The 19,179-nt window shown below is 42.1% G+C and overlaps 1 protein-coding gene across 4 annotated transcripts in view; it reads left to right on the top strand.

The window, feature by feature from the left end:
• LOC140734108 (tetraspanin-33) overlaps positions 1 to 19,179 on the top strand; it is a 42,931-nt gene that overhangs the window by 4,910 nt on the left and 18,842 nt on the right. For all 4 annotated transcript variants that reach the window (XM_073057689.1, XM_073057688.1, XM_073057692.1 and 1 more), the window contains 2 exons: positions 8,777 to 8,834; positions 17,626 to 17,750. In XM_073057689.1, the coding sequence (XP_072913790.1) occupies positions 8,777 to 8,834; positions 17,626 to 17,750 (183 nt within the window). The remainder of the gene's footprint in view (positions 1 to 8,776; positions 8,835 to 17,625; positions 17,751 to 19,179) is intronic.

Consider the following 19,179-nt stretch of genomic DNA (forward strand, 5'->3'; position numbering starts at 1 on the left):
TACCTGCCATACACCTCTTTTTTATCTTAACCAGGACCTCAATGTCTCTTGAAAACCAAGCTTCCTGAATCCTATTATCTTTACCTTCTATCCTGACAGGCACATACAAGATTTGCACTCTCAAAGTTTCACTTTTGAAGGCCTCCCACTTACTAAGTACACCTTTGCCAGAAAACAGCCTTCCCAATCCACACTTGTCAGGTCCTTTCTGTTACCATCAAAATTCATATTTCTCCAATCTAGAATCTCAATTTGTGGACTAGATCTGTATTTTTCTACATTTACTTTGAAACTAATGGCATTATGCAAATTAGATGTAAAGTGTTCCCCCATACAAACTTCTGTCACCTGCCCTGTCTCATTCCCTATTAGGAGATCAAGTATTGCATATTCTCTTGTTGGGACTTCTACATACCGATTAAAGAAACTTTCCTGAATACATATGACAAACTCTACCCCACCTAGCCCTTTTACACTATTGGAATCCAATCAGTATGTGGAAAGTTAAACTCTCCTACTATAACAGTCTGTGATCTCTCAACAATTTGTTCCTCAATCCTGCAGACTGTTGGGTGGTCTATAATTTAGCCCCAGTAATATGGTCATACCTTTCTTATTCTTCATTTCCACCCATAAAGCCTCACCAGGAGAGTTCTTCAACCTATCCTGACCGAGCACCGCCGTGACATTTTCCCTGACTAGTAACGCCACCCCTCCCCCTTTAACCCTTCCTGCTCTGTTATGTCTAAAAGCAATGGAACCCCGGAATATTGAGCTGCTAGTCCTGACCCTCCAGCAATTAAGTCTTACTAATGGCTGCAATATCATAATTCAATATGTTGATCCATGACCTGAGCTCATCTGCCTTTCATACTTCTGGCATTGAAATATATACAGCTCAGAACACTAGTTGCACCATGCTCAATCTTTTGATTCCTGACTTTGCCTGTCTCCACAACCTCTCCACTATCTGTTCTGGTAGTCTGGTTCCCATCCCTTTACAACTCTAGTTTACAACCCCCCACAAACTTTTCTGCTACGATATTAGTCCCCCTCTAGATCAGGTACAAACCATCTCTTCTGTACAGGTCTCAACTTCCATGGAAGACAGTCCAATGATCCAAAAATCTGATGCTCTCCCACTTACTCCCTAGCTGCATGTTAAATTGTATGATCTTCCTATTTCTGGCCTCACTAGCGTGTAGCACAGGTAGCAATCCTGAGATCAGAATCATGGAGTCTTTTCCTTTAATGTAGCACCTAACTCTCTGAACTCACTTTGCAGAACCCTGTCATTGGTACCTACCTGGACCATGACCTCTGGCTTCTCACCCTTCCATCTAAGAATGTTGAGAGCTCGATCGGCGATGTCCCGGAACCTGGCAACATACCATCTGGGGATCTCATACTCATCCACAGAACATCCTTTCTGTTCCACTAACTAATGAACCCCCTATCACCCTTCTCCCCCTTCACTTCTGAGTCACAGAGCCAGACTCAGTGCCAGAGACTACTTGTAGGAAATCCCTCCACCACCCCCCCCCCCAACAACAGTGTCCAAAGTGATATCCTGTTGTTGAGGGGGATGGCCACAGGGGTACGCTGCACTGGCTATTTAAACCCTTTCCCCTTCCTGACTGTCATCCAGTCTCTTTGATCTTGTTCCTTGGGTGTAACTACCTCTCTTTATGTCCTATCTATCATCCCCTCAGCCTCCTAAATGATCTGGGGTTCAACCATTTCCAGCTCCAACTCCTTAACGTGGATTGTTAGAAGCGGCAGCTGGATGTACTTCTTGCAGATGAAGCTGTCAGAGACACTGGAGGTCCCTCTGCCTTCCCACGTCCCACAACAGGAGCATTCAACTATCCTGCCTGGCATCCCCACTGTTCTAATTGAGCAAAAATAAAGAAGGAAACAACAATTAAACTGGGGGGTGGAGGGAGAGAAAGAAAATCTACCTATAGCTTTTTCGCCTTCCCTCATACAAGCTTCTCCTCGCTGAAGCCTCGAATAATTACTCTAATACTGTCCACTCCATCAAAGGCCCTTCAACAATCTATTCCCTGAATCTTGATGCTATGTCCCCTAGTTCTAAACTCACTTACCAGTGGAAACAATATTCCTGCCTCTATCTTTTCTAACTCTTTCATAATTTTATGTTTTGATAAAATCCCCTCTCATTCTTCTGAATTCCAACAACTCAATCTCTCCTCATAGGCTAACTGCCTCATCTCCATAATCAAGCTACTGAATCTCCTCTGCACCTTCTCCAAAATGAATATATCTTTCCTCAAGGCAACCAGATCTTTACACAGTATGCCTGGTGCAGTCTTACTTGTACTTTGTACAGTTGCAGCATAACCTCCCTGCTCTTAATTCAGTCCCTCTTGCAATGAAAATTAATATTTCATTTGCCTTCTTAATATCCTGTTGCAACTGCAAACTAACCTTTTGCAATTCATGCACAAGCCACTCCCAAGTCCTCTGTACAACAGCATGTTGCTATCTCTCACTGTTTAAATAATAATCTGATCTTCCAACTTTTCCTTCCGAAGTGGATGACTTTCTATTTAGCAATGCTGTACTCCATCTGCCAGACCCTTGCTCCCTCACTTAACCTATCTATATCTCTCTGCATCCTCTGCACAATTAAAAAATTAATTTACTTTTTATTTATAAGAGCCCAATAAGCTGCACTGCCCAGCAACCTATCTGTTTAACCCAAGCCTAATCACAGGACAGTTTACAATGACCAATTAACCTACTAACCAGTATGTTTTTGGACTGTTGGCGAAAAAAAGAATTGCTTTTCCATTCAATTTAGTGTCATCAGCAAACTTAGATATGTAACTCTTGGCCCCCTCTTCTAAATCATTGTTATATTTCGTGAACAGTTGCAGACCTAGCACCAACCCTTATGGCACTCCAATCACAACTGTCTGCTGACCAAAGAAGCACCCATTAATCCCAACTCTCTGTCATCTATTAGTTAACCACTCCTCTATCCATACTAATACATTACCACCAACACTATGCATTCTTACGGGTAAGTCTTTTATGCAGGCACTTTATCGAACACCTCCTAGAAATCCAAGTATATATAATCCATCTGTTCCCCTCTATCCACTGCACTCATTACATCCTCAAAGAACTGCAGTAAGTTTGCCAAAAAGAGATGGGACAGAGTAAAAGACCTCGTCATGGAGCAGTAATTAGAAAAGGAGGCCAAATTGGATGTAAAAATATTCACTTGAAAGAGCTGATTTCATAAAGCTTTTCTCACTGCAGTGACCCCAATTGCCAGAGAGCCAACTGAGGCTAAACAAATGAGACTGGGCTATCAGCAAATTAAGACTTCACACAAGTGTCTGAAAGAAAGACTTACATTTATATATCAATACCCTGACATCCCCAAGGTGCACTGAAAATGGCCCAATGACGTTTTATTGAAGCTGATTGATGTTGGTTTATTATTGTTACATGTACCAAGATACAATGGAAAGAACTGCCCTACCAATGAAACTAATGTCTATTTAGTTAGCTTTCCTAACCATGTGGTTTTTTTTTGCCAAATTTGACTCTATTTAAATGGATACAATGGACTACAATTTCTGTGAAGTTGCTTGTACTCACCAGATGCCTGTGTTTAAGTAGAGCATGCCTCTCAGTGCAAACTTTCCCAAGGACTTGATTAATGAGTCTCGTTGTAATGCAGTCCTTTGCGAATTGTAAGTCCCACAGAAAATATGAGGGAGCTATGAAAATTTAAATAATTAAACATTTAAAAAACATCTTAGCCTTTAAAATGTATGAATTGTGAGAAACACTGTTTAAAACACTTCTGTTGTGTATTTAATATTTCAGTAATATTGTAAATATATTATTTGATTAAGTGCTCTTTGTTTGGTTCAACAATTCAGTACAGGTTATACGTAAAAGTATGTGAATGGCAAGCATCATCACGTCATAAGTATTTGTCTTGCTAAAAAGTGAAAACAAAACTAAGGCATGCATTCCCAGCTCCGTGTTTCCTTTCAATTAGTTTTGTTTTAGAGTTACAAAATATTTGAACTTCAGATGATGAGCATCACTTAACCCGTGCCAGGTTGCATCCAGTGAGAATTGATGAGACAGCATAACTAATTGGAGGATATGGTCATTTGTGATCCACCACAGGACTCCTTTAGGATGCTAGTAGGTGTGCAGAAGTTGGAGATTTCTGCATTGCCTCCACTTATAAAATCATAGAGTCATGGAACACTACAGCACAGAAACAGGCCCTTCACCAATTTAGTCTGTGCTGAACCATTAATCTGTCTAGTCCCATCAACCTGCACCTGGACCATAGCCCTCCATACCCCCCTCATCCGAATTTCTCTTAAATGTTGAAATTGACCCTGCATACATCACTTGTGCTGGCATTTTATTCCACACTCTTATCACCCTCTGAGCCCCGTCATGTTCCCCTTAAACTTTTCACCTTTCACCCTTAACCCATGATCTGTAGTCTAGTCTCACACAATTTCAGTGGAAAAAGACTGCTTGCATTACTCATCTATACCCCTTATAATTTTTTATCCATCTATCAAATCTCCCTCAATCTTCTATGTTCTAGGGAATAAGGTCCAAACCTATTGAACCTTTCCCTCTGTCCTATCACACTCCACAGTGCACTAGTGCTCACATATAAGGCCTACCCTGGTTTGTACAATACCTCACACTTCTGTCTATTAAATTCCATCTGCCATTTTTCGGTCCATTCTTCAGTTGGTCTGGATCCGGCTGTAAACTTGGATAGTCTTCCTCACTGTCCATTACACCCCTAATCTAGATGTCATCCACAAATTTGCTGATCTGTTTTACCACATTATCATCCAAATCATTGATATAGATGACAGCAAATGTTTTGAGAGGTTGGTCAGGGATTACATCTGCAGCATGCTACCACCCACACTGGACCCCTACAATTCGTCTATCAATACAACCGATCGATAATGACGCAATAGCCACAGCTCTACACACCATCCTTATATATCTGGAGAAGAAGGATGCTTATGTGAGAATGCTGTTCTTGGTCTACAGTTCAGCATTCAACACCATAGATCCATCCAGGCTCGACAGGAAGCTCAGAGGCCTCGGCCTTGACCCTGCCTTGTGCAGCTGGATCCTGGACTTCCTATCAGATCACTGGCAGGTGATAAGAGTGGGCTCCCTCCCCTCTGACCCTCAACACAGGAGACCCTCAGGGCTGTGTACTAAGCCCCCTCCTTTATATCCATGACTGTGTCGCCATCCACAGCTCCAATCTGTTAATTAAATTTGCTGACGACACTACACTGATTGGCCTAATCTCAAATAATAACGAGGCAGTCTACAGAGAAGAAGCACAGTGGTGTCAAGAAAACAACCTCTCCCTCAATGTCGCCAAAACAAAGGAGCTGGTTGTGAATTACAGGAGGAATGGAGTTAGGTTAACCCCTATAGACATCAATGGATCTGAGGTTGAGAGGGTGAACAGCTTTAAGTTCCTTGGCATCCACATCACCGAGGATCTCACATGGTCTGTACATACTGGTTGTCGGTGAAAAAGGCACAACAGTGCCTCTTTCACCTCAGATGGTTGAGGAAGTTTGGTATAGGCCCACAAATCCCAAGAACTTTCTACAGGGGCACAATTGAGAGCATCCTGACTGGCTGCATCACTGCCTGGTATGGGAACTGTACCTCCCTCAATCGCAGGACTCTGCAGAGTGGAGCAGACAGCCCAGCGCATCTGTAGTTGTGAACTTCCCATGATTCAGGACATTTACAAAGACAGGTGTGTAAAAAGGGCCTGAGGGATCATTGGGGACCTAAGTCACTCCAACCACAAACTGTTCCAGCTGCTACCATCTGGGAAACAGTACTGCAGCATAAAAGCCAGGACCAACAGGCTCCGGAACAGCTTCTTCCACCAGGCCATCAGACTGATTAATTTACACTGATACAATTGTATTTCTATGCTATATTGACTGTCCTGTTGTAATACTATTTGTTACAAATTACTAAAAATTGCACATTACACATTTAGACAGAGACGTAACCTAAAGATTTTTACTCCTTATGTACGTGAAGGATGTAAGTAATAAAGTCAATTCAATTCAATACAACAACAATAGACCCAACACTTACCCTGCGGTACTCCAGTAGTCACAGGCCTCCAGACAGAGAGGCAACCATCTACAACCACTCTCAGGCTTCTTCAGTGAAGCCAATGTGCAATCCAATTTACTATCTCATCTTGAATGCTAAATGGCTGAACCTTCCTGACCAGCCTCCCATGTGGGACCTTGTCAAAGGCCTTGCTTAACTCCATTGAGACAGCATCCACTTCCTCAGCTTTCCTGGTAATTGCCTTGAAAAACTCGATAAGATCGGTTAGACATGACTTATATATGTGGCTAAGGATATTTTAAATATCTCTACTAGAGCCCCTACAAGCCTCCCACAGGATCTGAGGGATCACTATGTCAGGCCTTGGGGATTTATCCACCTTAATTTGCCTCAAGACAGCAAACACCTCCTCCTCTGTAATCGGTATAGGGTCAATGACCTTGCTACTACATTGTCTCACATCTATAGATTCTGTATCCATATCCTGAGTAAATGCAGATACAAAAAATTAATTTAATATTACCCCCATCTCTTTCAGTCCCATGCTTAGATTATCATTCTGATTTTCCAGAGGACCAATTTTGGCCCTTACTATTCTTTTTCTCTTAATATAGCTGTAGGATCCCTGAAGATTCTCCTTTATCTTGTCTGCTAGAACAACCTCATCTCTTCTTTTAGCCCTCTTAATTTCCTTCTTAAGTGTTCTCTTGCATTTCTTATATTCCTCAAGTACCTCATTTGTTCCTGTCTGCATTTACTGCTCTGCACCTTTTATTTTCTTAACCAGGGCCTTAATATCTCTCAAAAACCAAGATTCCATACACCTGTATTCTTGTTTTTTACTCTGACAGAAGCATGCAAACTCCGTACTCTCAAAATTTCACTTTTGAAGGCCTCCCACTTACCAAGTACACCTTTGCCAGAAAACAGCCTTCCCAATCCACACTTGCCAGATCCTTACTGATACCAAAAAATATTCTCCAATATAGAATCCCAACCTAAAGATCAGAACTATCCTTCTCCATAATTATTTGGAAACCTATGGCATTACCATCACTAGATACAAAGTGTTCTCCTAAAACAAGCTTCTGCCACCTGCCCTGTCTCATTCCCTAATCGGGGATCTAGTATCACACTCTCTCTAGTTGAGACTTCTATATACTGATTAAGGAAACTTTCCTGAATGCATTTGACAACATCCATCCCATCTAGTCCTTTTGCAGTATGTGAGTCCCAGTCAATACGTAGAAAGCTAAAATCATCTACCATCACAACCTTAGGTTTCTTGCAACAGTCTGAGATCTCTCTACAAACTTGTTCCTCTAAATCCCTCGGACCGTTGGGTGGTCTAAAATATCCCATTAATGTAGTCATACATTTCTTAGTTCTACCCATAAAGCCTCACTAGTCGAGCTCTCTGGTCTGTCCTGACTGAGCACTACCGTGACATTTTCCCTGACCAGTAATGCCATCCTTCCCCCTTTAATCCGTCCCACACTTACATGGTTAAAACAATGGAACCCCAGAACACTGAGCTGCCAGTCCTGCCCCTCCTACATCTAAGTCTCACTAATGGCTACAGAATCATGATTCCTTGCCCTAAGCTCATCTGCCTTTCCTACAATACACCTTGCACTGAAATATGCGCAGCTCACCACGCTCAACCTCTTGATTCCCGACCTTGTGGATAGGCTTAACAACATCTTTCAGCAGAAACTCTCCACTTTCTTTTCTGGTGCTCTGGTTCCCATACCCCTGTAACTCCAGTTTAAGTAACCACCCCTCCTGTGCTGTACTTGCAAACTATTAGGATATTAGTCCCCCTGCAGTTCAGGTGCAGGCTGTCCCTTCTGTACAGGTCCCAACTTGCCTATGATCCAATAGTCTGAAGCCCTCCCTCCTGCACCAACTCCTTAGACACATGTTAGACTGTATGATCTGTAGGACTCCTGAAACCATGTAGAGACTATAAAAGTGAATCTGTGGAACTGATTTCCACAGACAGCTGTGGAGACAAAGTAATTGGGTATATTTAAAATGGAGGTTGATAGGTTCTTGATTAGTAAGGTCACTAAAGATTACGGGGAAAGGCAGGATAATAGGGTTGAATGGGATAATAAATCAACCATGATGGAATGGTGGAGCATTCTTGCTGGGCCAACTGAACTAATTCTGTTTCTGTGTTTTATTGTCTTATCATCTTATGGACATAGGATCTACCCAAGTTGGTGCCTTTGCTTAAGATCACATCAGAAAGGTAGCATCTCTGACTCCCACAATACTGCACAGGCTAGATTCTGTACTCAAGACCTTTTGACAGATGTAATAAAGAAAAAAAAATAGTCTTGATATGAGCTCCTATTTCTTCTCCATCAATGACCACTTACTTCAATCTCAACATCATCGACCACTCCTAATGTCTCTCTATGCTGCTAAAGCTAGCATTATGTTTTCAGATTGGAGGTGATGGCTGGTGCTTGACACTCTCAATAAATAAAGTGAAAAATATGAGTGATTCTAAAGTATGTAATGTTTCAAAAAGAGAGTGATGAAGGTATTGATCATTGAATTGGATTTGAAGTGCTTTTAGGAATTACTCTTGTTTCTCTGGTCTTGACAGGTAGCAAGTGGGCTGATGATAGCTGTGGGGATCTATTCAAAAACAGCGGTGGAAGGAGGTAAATCTTAAATCTCACAGTAAAATGCCAATAACCTGCTGTCAGACTTTTCAGAAATCCTAGTGGTTCAGAACCTCACCCACAGAGTGTTGATTCCTGTTTTCCCTTGAATGTATTGGGTCCCCAGTTCCTGTTTTCATTTTAATGTACTGGGTCCCTGTTACTGTATTCTCTCTGATGTAATGAGGCCCAAGCTACAGTGTTCCCTCTGATGTACCTGGGGTCCAGTTCTTGTGTTCACTTCAATGTACCAGGGCCCCAGTTCCTGTTTCCCTTACCAGGACCCTAATTCCTGCTTCCCTTTGATGTTCTAGGGCTCCAGTTCCTGTGCTTGCTTTAATGTACCAGGGCCCCTGTTGCTACATTCCCTACACCGGGCCCCAGTTCCTGTTCCCCTTTAACATAATAGGGCCCTCTTTCCTGTGTTCCCTTTGATGTACTGGGGCCTGTTTCCTGTGTTCCCTTTGATGTACTGGGGCCCTGTTTCCTGTGTTTCCTTTGATGTACCAGGCCCTGTTTCCCGTGTTCCCTTTAATGTACTGGGCCCCATTTCCTGTGTTCCCCTTAACATACCAGGGTCCCAACTCCTGTGTTCCCTTCAAAGTACCAGGGCCCAAGTTCCTGTGTTCCCTTTGATGCACTGGGGCCATAGTTCCAGTTTTCCCTTTAATGTACAAGGCCCCAGTTTGTTCCCTTTAATGTACCGGGGTCCCAGTTCCTGTGTTCCCTCTCCCCCACAGCAGTCCCATTTCCTGTGTTCCCTTCAATGCATTGGGCCCAGTTTGTTTGTTCCCTTAATGTGCTTGAGTCCTTGTCCCTGCACATTATGTCACACTGGGGCATCAGTTCCCATGCTCTTCTGAAACTCACCTGGTTCAGTTTTCTGCACCCCTTTGGAACTTGCTGGTTTCACTGGAAAGTGTACCTTACTGTGTACCCTCTTCAAAAAATGTGAATTGTAAATGTTAGTAGGAATAGCATCAAATTGGCCAGAAAATCTACTAGTCTGACATTACCAAAGTTCTGAATATGTCTAATTAATTGTGCTCTACTGTGCAATGAACACAGTAAAGCTGGAGCGCACAGGTTTGTTAAGGAAGGTAACTTATTAATGATACAAATTGCTGATGTAATAAACAATCTACTGCTATTTAACTCTGATAGCATGTGTCCAATAAACACTGTGTCCCCATTCCATAAATTAATAACACGTGCAGAGAACATAAAATTAATCTGCAGATGCTGGAAAGAGGTTAGAAGCTCATCAAGGTTAGAGAGGAGAACTGCTTCAAGTTTGGTCCTGACAAACAGTTCAACAGCACAAACAGGAGAAGATCTGCAGATGCTGAAAATCCAAGACAACACACACAAAATGCTAGAAGAACTCAGCAAGCCAGGAAATTGATAAATCTCAGATGCGGCCTGACCAGCTGTATATTTCCAACATTTTCTATTTTTATTAAAAAATATAGGGGATGGGGGAAAGTGCATGCAGTGATAAAGCCTCAGATAAGGATCTCAGATTTAGTGCATTGTCAGGGTTACTACGTCTTTTGGCATTCTGTGCTGATTTGTGGTTCCCCTCTCCACCCCCCCCCCCCCCACCCCCGTAAAAGCAAACTGTAAGATTATACTGAGCTGGTGTTCGAAATAACAGGCAATTTATTAAAAAGCTGATGCTCCCCAGGAGACCAGTCAAAGCTGATCTAACTGACTGTGAATTTGGTACAGCATTTACATTCTCAGTTGAAGAGATTACCAGTAAAGCTCCATTTTGATAATAAAATGGTGGCAACAGAAAGACTTAATTAAGCATCAGACGAGGGTCTGATTACAGAATAAAATGATTATCCACAGGTCTAACAGTAAATCCAATCTACTATTACAAAAAGGAATAACTAGTGAAGTTCCTGAAACTTGGGTGTCTTTGTTGCTGCATTCCATGCCTCTACTTCCATGCTTTGTCTGCAGTTCCCTGTTACCGCATTAGCACAATTCACATCCCCATTTACTCGGCTTTTTATATCAAAATAAACTTTATTCATAATAAAAATATTACAAAAATAAACCACGCAATGCCTTTAGTTTCTGAATTTTATCGTTAATGCTTTCAGCACTGTTCCGTTACATTCTCTAAAGACAATAGGACTGCAGGCACTTATGAGGTGCTCTCCGGTGCTACACTGAATAAAACAAATTCTTTTAGTAGCCCTCACTAGTCTTTCCCCTACAACACACCTAAACAGGAAGTGTTAGAATACAAAGCAGGTCAGGTAGCATTGCTAAGAGAGGATGAGAATTAATGTTTGTCTTTCCGTGGAGAAAGAAGAAACTGAAAAAGGAGGTAGAAAAAGAAGCAGGTTTTAAGATGTAGTGAACCTTAACACCTGTTTTAATTTTAACAATACCCGGTGTTCCAAGTTCGATTGAAACATCATTAACAGATCGCTTCCAACAACTTCCTCATTTGCATTTCCATTATCTTTAGCACCCCATCCTCTTAATCAACAACCCATCACAATTATCTGCCCTAAACCTCCAAATCAGCCACACAATTACCCCACCCTTATCTGTGTGACCACTCCCATCCACCACTTCAGACTCTTGAATGGACCTCTTGTATGTTAACATGGACTCTTGACCTCATCATCTATCCCATTATCATCCAGCACTTTGTTTCCCTGCAGCTGTTACACTTCATCCTGCATTGTTGTTGTCTCAGCTTGCTCTACCTCAATGCACAGTGTAATGATTTAACCTTTATGGACAGCTTGTAGGACAAACTATTCACCGCATGTTGGTTCATGAAACAATAATAAAGCAAAACCAACCTTCTCCCTGATTTCTTCATTCCCTTGAGAAATTCTCCCTTCAGTTCACTTTAAACTACAACCTCCATCATCCATAGTTCAAGGGATTGCAGAGAGAAGTTGCATTCTCTTGCAATTATTGCCTTGGGATTCCTGCAACATTAGATCAACAGAGACTCTCCTCAGGAATGCTGCCCATATCAATGGGCCAATCCCAAACTTCCCACTTGTCACTGTTATTGCATGCCTGATTGAGTGTATTCCATTTAAAATGTGTGGCCAAAGTACTCCTACACTTGCCCCACTCTCTATTTTAATACATTTGGGAAATATTAGCTTTCCCTAAATGCCCCTAAGAAGAGGACTTGGAAAAGTTAATGACTGGACTGCAGCCTTCTTTGTTGTAAAGGTACACTCAGCAGCCACTTTATTAGTTACAGGAGAGAACCCGGTGCAGTCTTCTGCTGTTGTAGTCAAGTCAAGTCACTTTTTATTGTCATTTCGACTATAACTGCTGGTACAGTACACAGTAAAAACAAGACACCGTTTTTCAGGACCATGGTGTTACATGAAACAGTACAAAAACTAGACTGAATTATGTAAAACACAACACAGAAAAAAATGACACTAGACTACAGACCTACCCAGGACTGCATAAAGGGCACAAAACAGTGCAGGCTATACAATAAATAATAAACAAAACCATAGGGCAGTAAGTTGGTGTCAACTCTGGGTATTGAGGGGTCTGATAGCTTGGGGGAAGAAATTGTTACATAGTCTAGTCGTGAGAGCCCGAATGCTTTGGTGCCTTTTCCCAGATGGCAGGAGGGAGAAGAATTTGTATGAGGGGTCCTTCATAATGCTGATTGCTTTGCGGATGCAGCGTGTAGTGTAAATGTCCGTAAAGGTGGGAAGAGAGACCCCGATGATCTTCTCAGCTGACCTCACTATCCACTGCAAGGTCTTGCGATCCGAGATGGTGCAATTTCCGAACCAGGCAGTGATGCAGCTGCTCAGGATGCTCTTAATACAACCCCTGTAGAATGTGATGAAGATGGGGGGGGGGGGGGTGGGAGATGGACTTTCCTCAGCCTTCACAGAAAGTAGAGACGCTGCTGGGCTTTCTTTGCTATGGAGCTGGTGTTGAGGGACCAGGTGAGATTCTCCACCAAGTGAACACCAAGAAATTTGGTGCTCTTAACGATGTAGCCCATCCACATCAAGGTTCAACATACTGTGTGTTCAGAGATGCTTTTCTGCACATCACTGTTGTAATGTGAGTTACTGTTGCCTTCCTGTCAGCTTGCACTAGTCTTGCCATTCTCCTCTGACCTCTTTAGTTAACAAGGCATTTTCACCCACAGAACTGTAAGATCATTCTCTGCAAACTCTAGAGACTGCTGTGCATGAAAATCCCAGGAGATCAGCAGTTTCTGCAATACTCATATCACTTGCATGGTACTGTTACGTTCCCCAGTAACCGGGTGACTTACCAGCAAAGATAGATAGGTCCGCTGAAGCCTGATGCTACTATTTTCAAACGTTTTATTTATAAAGGGGCACAAACGTATGGTTAATACAAAACATTCAGATCATATGCATTGTCAAAACTGAATCTAAAGCACAGGTGTAGTAATAATCAATCAAAATTGAGCTCTATCGTTGTCTAAGGGATACTGAGTCCAATGAAATATAAGAGTCACTCAAAGTCTGCAGGCTTCCCCATTTCGGGAACCGCTGGCGTTTCACGTGTTGGAGAGAGAGAAAAGGAACACTTGCCCGTCGTCCTTGCGAAGCAAATCCCTGCTGTTAGTTAAAGCGGTTTTTCCTTTTGGGTCCTGCCACAGACTCCCGATCCGGAATCTAACGCACGTGGCTTCCTTCAGAATGGCTTCCCGTCCTGACGGGAAGCACTTTCGTGTCTTCTTCGTGTGTCTCCTTGGTGCGTCTGAGGCCCCGCCTCGGCAGCCCACCTTTTATCTGGACTGGCAGGGTTGTAGATGTCAATCAGGGTGGGGGTGAGGCAATCTTTCCCCCATCACCCATCTCACATTGCCCTTAGGGTTTGCACGTAGTCCAGTTCCTTATTCCACAAAGGTGTCTCCCAAGACAATGGCTATGTCCAAGGCTTTTGTCTTGCTGAGCGGCCAGCCCACATTCCAAACCGTAAGGCTCTCTCTCTTGCGATTCTCACAAAGGAGGGGGCTGAGGTCATGACAGTACCAACAACCATTCCATGGTTAGATAGCATTTCTTCTCCATTCTGATGCTTGGACTGAATAGCAACTGAACCTCTTCTTCTTCCTCCTCCATTTCCTGCAGTTTAGACGCATTTAGGCATATTACTGCCCCCGCAGGATGTATAATTAGTTACAGAGTTTCAAGAAATTCAAATTCTCGAGTATACGTAGAAACAGAATAATAAACTTTTCAATCAGATGGTGGTTCTCTTGGTGGCCAAACAAAGATTTAACAGAAAAACAAAATACATTTAAGTCAGACAGCCTCCTGAACAATATGCTTCTTTCAATTTTATATTGATTGCAACTCAGCAAAACATGCTGAACTGTCTCTGGACTACCACAGTCACATAATCCAGTTGGATGTTTTCCTATTATCTTTAAGTAATAGTTTAGCCCACAATGCCCCAACCTAAGTTTTGTTAATTTCACATTATCTCTATGATTTAAAGGGTAACAGTCTGAGACCTTTTCAACTAGTGGGTGACTAGAAAAGAAATGCCTTCCCTTTAATTTATTTTTCCAATCCTCCTGCCATTGCTTCTCTATACCTTTTTTTTAATCTTACTTCTCAATTCTGCTCTGCCTAGGGGTATTCTAATTCCTACTTGCCCACTCTGTAAGGAAGACTTTGCAATGCCATCCACAATTTCATTTTCCTCCACCCCAGCACGCCCAGGTATCCATGTAAATCTGACTTCACAACCCATCTTCCCTACTCTAAACAAAACTAAGAGAATCTCAATAACTATGTCAGGACGAGCTTTTGATTTATTCCCTTTTATCGCCTCTAAGGCAGCAGCAGAATCCGAACAGATGACAACCCTGCATGGTCGAGAGTCTTCTACACACCATAAGGTCCAGAGGATTGCTAATAATTCTGTTGCAAAGACAAAAACACCATCTGAAACCTAGTGACCAATCTCAACTCCAAGTTGAGACACGTACATCCCAAATCTGGCCTTACTGCTCTCTGGGTCCACTGAGCCATCTGTAAAAAATCTTCATATAAGATCCCCATTTATTATTTAAATATTCATTTACGATCGCTGTTGAAATTGCTCTGCTTCCTTGAAGCTGAAAAAGGAGGAATAGGTCTACACTTGGTTCTGGCAAAAGCCAAAAAGGAACGGGTGGCAAGCAAATTTGGTCAGCTATGTCTTCCTCAATGTTTCAATTTCACAGCCCAGATATTAACCAAATCTGAAAATGGATATCTTTAATTTTACTTTGGTGCTCTGATGTCTCCTGCAAAAGACATTTTGATGGACAGCTGTGATTGAAGCCATTTAGTTTTGCCCAATACTGCAGGCCCAACTTAACTCATCTTAAATGTAGAGGTGCTTCTCCCAAACTCGTCTTAAATGTAGAGGTGCTTCTCCCACCTCCACACATAATGCAGGGACTGATGTTGTTCTGAAAGCTCCACAACAGAGTCTAAGTGCTTTGGACCGCACAGTGTCTAATTTTCCAAGCACTGCCATAGCATCGGAACCATAAGCAATACAACAAATTACTGATCTAATCATAGCTAGATATATTAAGTACATAGTTTCCCACCCCACTCCCCAGTCACATCCAGCAATACTTCTCATGACATTTAAAACTTTCTCACACTTTCCTATTGTTTTATCTATATGAACCCTCCAAGTAAGTCTCATCAAACCAGACACCTAAAAACTTGAATACCTTGACTCTTTCTAATGGAGAACCATATAGACACAATTCACAATCAGGAATCTTTCTTCTAAAGCCAAAAATCATAACTGAACTTCTTGACCATGTCTGCATAACACATTAATAACACTTAATTGTTGCCACGTGATTTGTTGATTAGATATTTGCATTAAGAAGCAGGTGTACAGGTGTATCTAATAAAATGGCCACTGAGTGTATTTCTACATGACTACAAGGTAAGGTCCAGGATTCAACCTGATAAGGTTCTCAGCCCAAAATCTGGACTGTTTATTCCTCTCCATAAATACTGCATGACATGCTGAGTTCCTCCAGGATTTTATATTTGTCCTCCTGGATTTCCAACATCTGTAGAATCTTGTGCGTCAGTGATAGTGTAAGACTGGTGTTGTATTTCCAAGTCTGGTGGCTTGGGACCTGAAGTGGAGCTTGCAGTTCAACAGCTGTCCTGTAGGGGGCACAAGCAGGAGAAGATCTGCAGATGCTGGAAATCCAAGGCAACATGCACAAAATGCTGGAAGAATTCAGCAAGCCAGGCAGCATCCAAGGAAATTGATAAACAGTTTCAGGCTGAAGGAAATCAGTCTGAAATGTTGACTGTTTATTGATTTCCATAGATGCTGCCTGACCTGCTGAGTTCCTCCAGCATTTTGTGTGTGTTGTCCTGTAGAGGGCGCTGGTTTGGGAGGTACTGGCAGACCAGCCTGGGAGTGCTGTTGCAGATGCAGATACTTGCATTCCTGTGCAGCGGTAGCAGAGGGAGTGAATGGTGAATGATGGATAGGAATGGAGTGTTGCTTTGGCTTGGATGTGCAAGGCATACTTTCTGCCAATCAAGAGTTTGCAATTCCTCCATGCTTTTAACTCCTACAACACTATTTCTACTATTAGTTGCAACTCCAGTACAACTGCTCCCTCATACACTGCCACTTCATCTTCACTCCATCTCCTTCATCTTCTTCAATCCACTCTCAAAGACAGAAACATGGGTTACCTTGCTCTTTGAAGATCTCAGATAGATATTTGTTTCTTGATCATTCATAAAATAAACTTCTCAAGAGCCTTCCCCTAGGTGAGCTCTCAAGCCTTGCTCTGAGTTTTCAGTGCTCACCCATGAGAACCCTCATACACTGCTCTTTGCTCAAGGTATATCAAAGATTGAAGTTATGCAAACAAAATATTGGAGGAACTCACCAGGTCAAGCAGCATCTATGGAAAGTAATAAAGAGTCAACGTTTTGGGGTGAGACACTTCATCAAGTCCGGAATGGAAGAGGGAAAAAGCCAGAATAAGAAGGGAGGAAGGGAAGGAGTGTAAGCTAAAAGGTGAAGCCAAGTTTATGCAGGAGCAGGGATGGGGTGAGAAGCTGGAAGGTGATAGGTGGAAGATGTAAAGGGTTGAAGAAAAAAGAATCTGATAGGAAGGAGGTAGACCATGGGAGAAAGGGAAGGAGGAGGGGCACCAAGGAGAGGTGATGGGCAGGTAAGAAGAGAAGGGGTAAGAGGGGAGCCAGAATGGGGAATGAGAAAAGAGAGAAGGGGGAGGAGAGAGAAATTAATAGGAGTTATTGAAATCAATGTTCATGCCGTCAGGTTGGAAACTACTCAGATGGACTAAGAGGTGTTCAAAGTTAACTTTTCCAACCTGAGAATGGCCTCATCATGACCATAGAGGAGGCAATGGACAGACATGTCAGAATGAGAATGGGGATTGGAATTGAAATGGCTGGCCACCAGAAAATTCCACTTGTTGCAGATGGAATGAAGGTGATTGATTTAAGTTTGAAGGTGCAGATTTAAATTACTATTTTAGTAAGTGTTGTGCCATACTGTCTCACACCCTGTTTGTGTTATAGTTGCCTTTGATGTTCTTTTGCTGCAGCCTACCTTAAATCTTTCCGATGCAGGAGACTGCGGATGTTGGAATCTGGAGTAAGAGCAAGCTGAGGAACTCAGCAGGTTGAGCATCACCTGTGGAGGCAAAGGGTTGGTTAATATTTCAGATCAAGACCCAGCATCGTGTTCAAACCTTGCACTTTTCTTTCAGGTGCTGTGGATTCACTGATAGCAGACCCTGCACTAATACTGATCATTGTGGGATGCTTAATATTCTGTATCACTTTCCTGGGCTGCTTTGGAGCTCTGCGCGATATTCAGATTCTGCTGAAAATAGTGAGTACCCAGCAATATATGGTCATGCCTTTTGGTGGAAGGAATAAAGGCATAGACTATTTTCTAAACAGGGAGCAACTTCAGTAAGCTGAGGTGCAAAGGGACCTGGGAGTTCTTGTAAAGGTTAAATTGTCGGTTAAGTGGTGAGGAAGGCAAATGCAATGTTAGCATTCATTTCAAGAAGACTGGAATAGCAAAACCAAGGACGTATAAGGCATTGGTCAGATAGCGCTTTGAGCATTGGAGAGGGTCCAGTGAAGGTTTACGAGAATGATCCCAGGAATAACTGTTCAATGTATGAGGAATATTTGATAGTTCTGGGCCTGTACTCACTGGATTTTGGAAGAATGTGTGGGATTTATTTGAAGCCCATTGAATATTGAAAGGCCTAGATAGAGTGGATGTGGAGAGAATGTTTCCTATCATGGCTAAGTCTAGAACCAAAGGGCACTGCCTCAGGATAGAGGGAAGTCCATTTAAAACAGAGATGAGCAGAGGTTTCTTTAGCCAGAGGGTGGTGAATCTGTGGAATTTATTGCTATAGATGGTTGTGGAGGCCAATCATTGTATATTTAAAAAGGAGGTTGATAATTTCTTGATTAGTAAGGGTGTTAGAGGTTATGAAGAGAAGGCAAGAGAATGGGGTTGAGAGGGAAAATAAATCTGCCATGATAGAATAGAGGTGCAGTTTCAATGGGCTGAACAGATTAATTTTGTTCCTATGTCTTATGGTCTAATGTATGTGTTACGAAATTTGCTGTTTTCCAGCAGCATTACAGTGCAAGGCATAAACATTTACTATATAGCTACAAAATAAATAGTGCAAAAAATGAAAATCAAATTATTGGGTATATATAAAGCAGAGATTGACAGGTTCTTAGTTGGTAAGGGTGTCAAAGGTTCTGGGGAGAAGGCAGGAGAATGGTGTTGGGAGGCATAATAAATCAGCCATGATGGAATGGTGAAGACTTGATGGGCCGAAAGGCCTAATTTTGAAGTTTGAATTGCTTTGTTTCCACTTATTTAACTTAAGGTGTATTTGCCAAGTTATAGAATCTGTTTCAAGCTCCTCTTCATTTTAATTATATCTAAGGTAATCTAATGAAGGAACAAATCTAACAGTGATGCAAAAATAACAGCAGAAATACAAGCGAAGAACTTCATGAGCTTAAACATCCCAAGGTGTAATTACTGGAGTCAGGAAGCACAATATCCAATAGAAGGCTTTCATTGAAAGCAATGAGTAAATTACCAGATAGAGACCTAGGAACAGGAGAATGTCAAATAAAGTATTAAGCTTATTCCATCATTCATTGAAATCTTGGTTGATCTGTGTTATAATTTTATTAACTGGCTTTTGCGCCATAGTGGTTAATAAAAACCCTCATTTGTTTCATGTAGAAGTAATAACATCCACACCATCAATTGC

Source organism: Hemitrygon akajei, chromosome 10 (genome assembly GCF_048418815.1).
Source record: "Hemitrygon akajei chromosome 10, sHemAka1.3, whole genome shotgun sequence".
Classification (NCBI taxonomy): Eukaryota; Metazoa; Chordata; class Chondrichthyes; order Myliobatiformes; family Dasyatidae; genus Hemitrygon; species Hemitrygon akajei.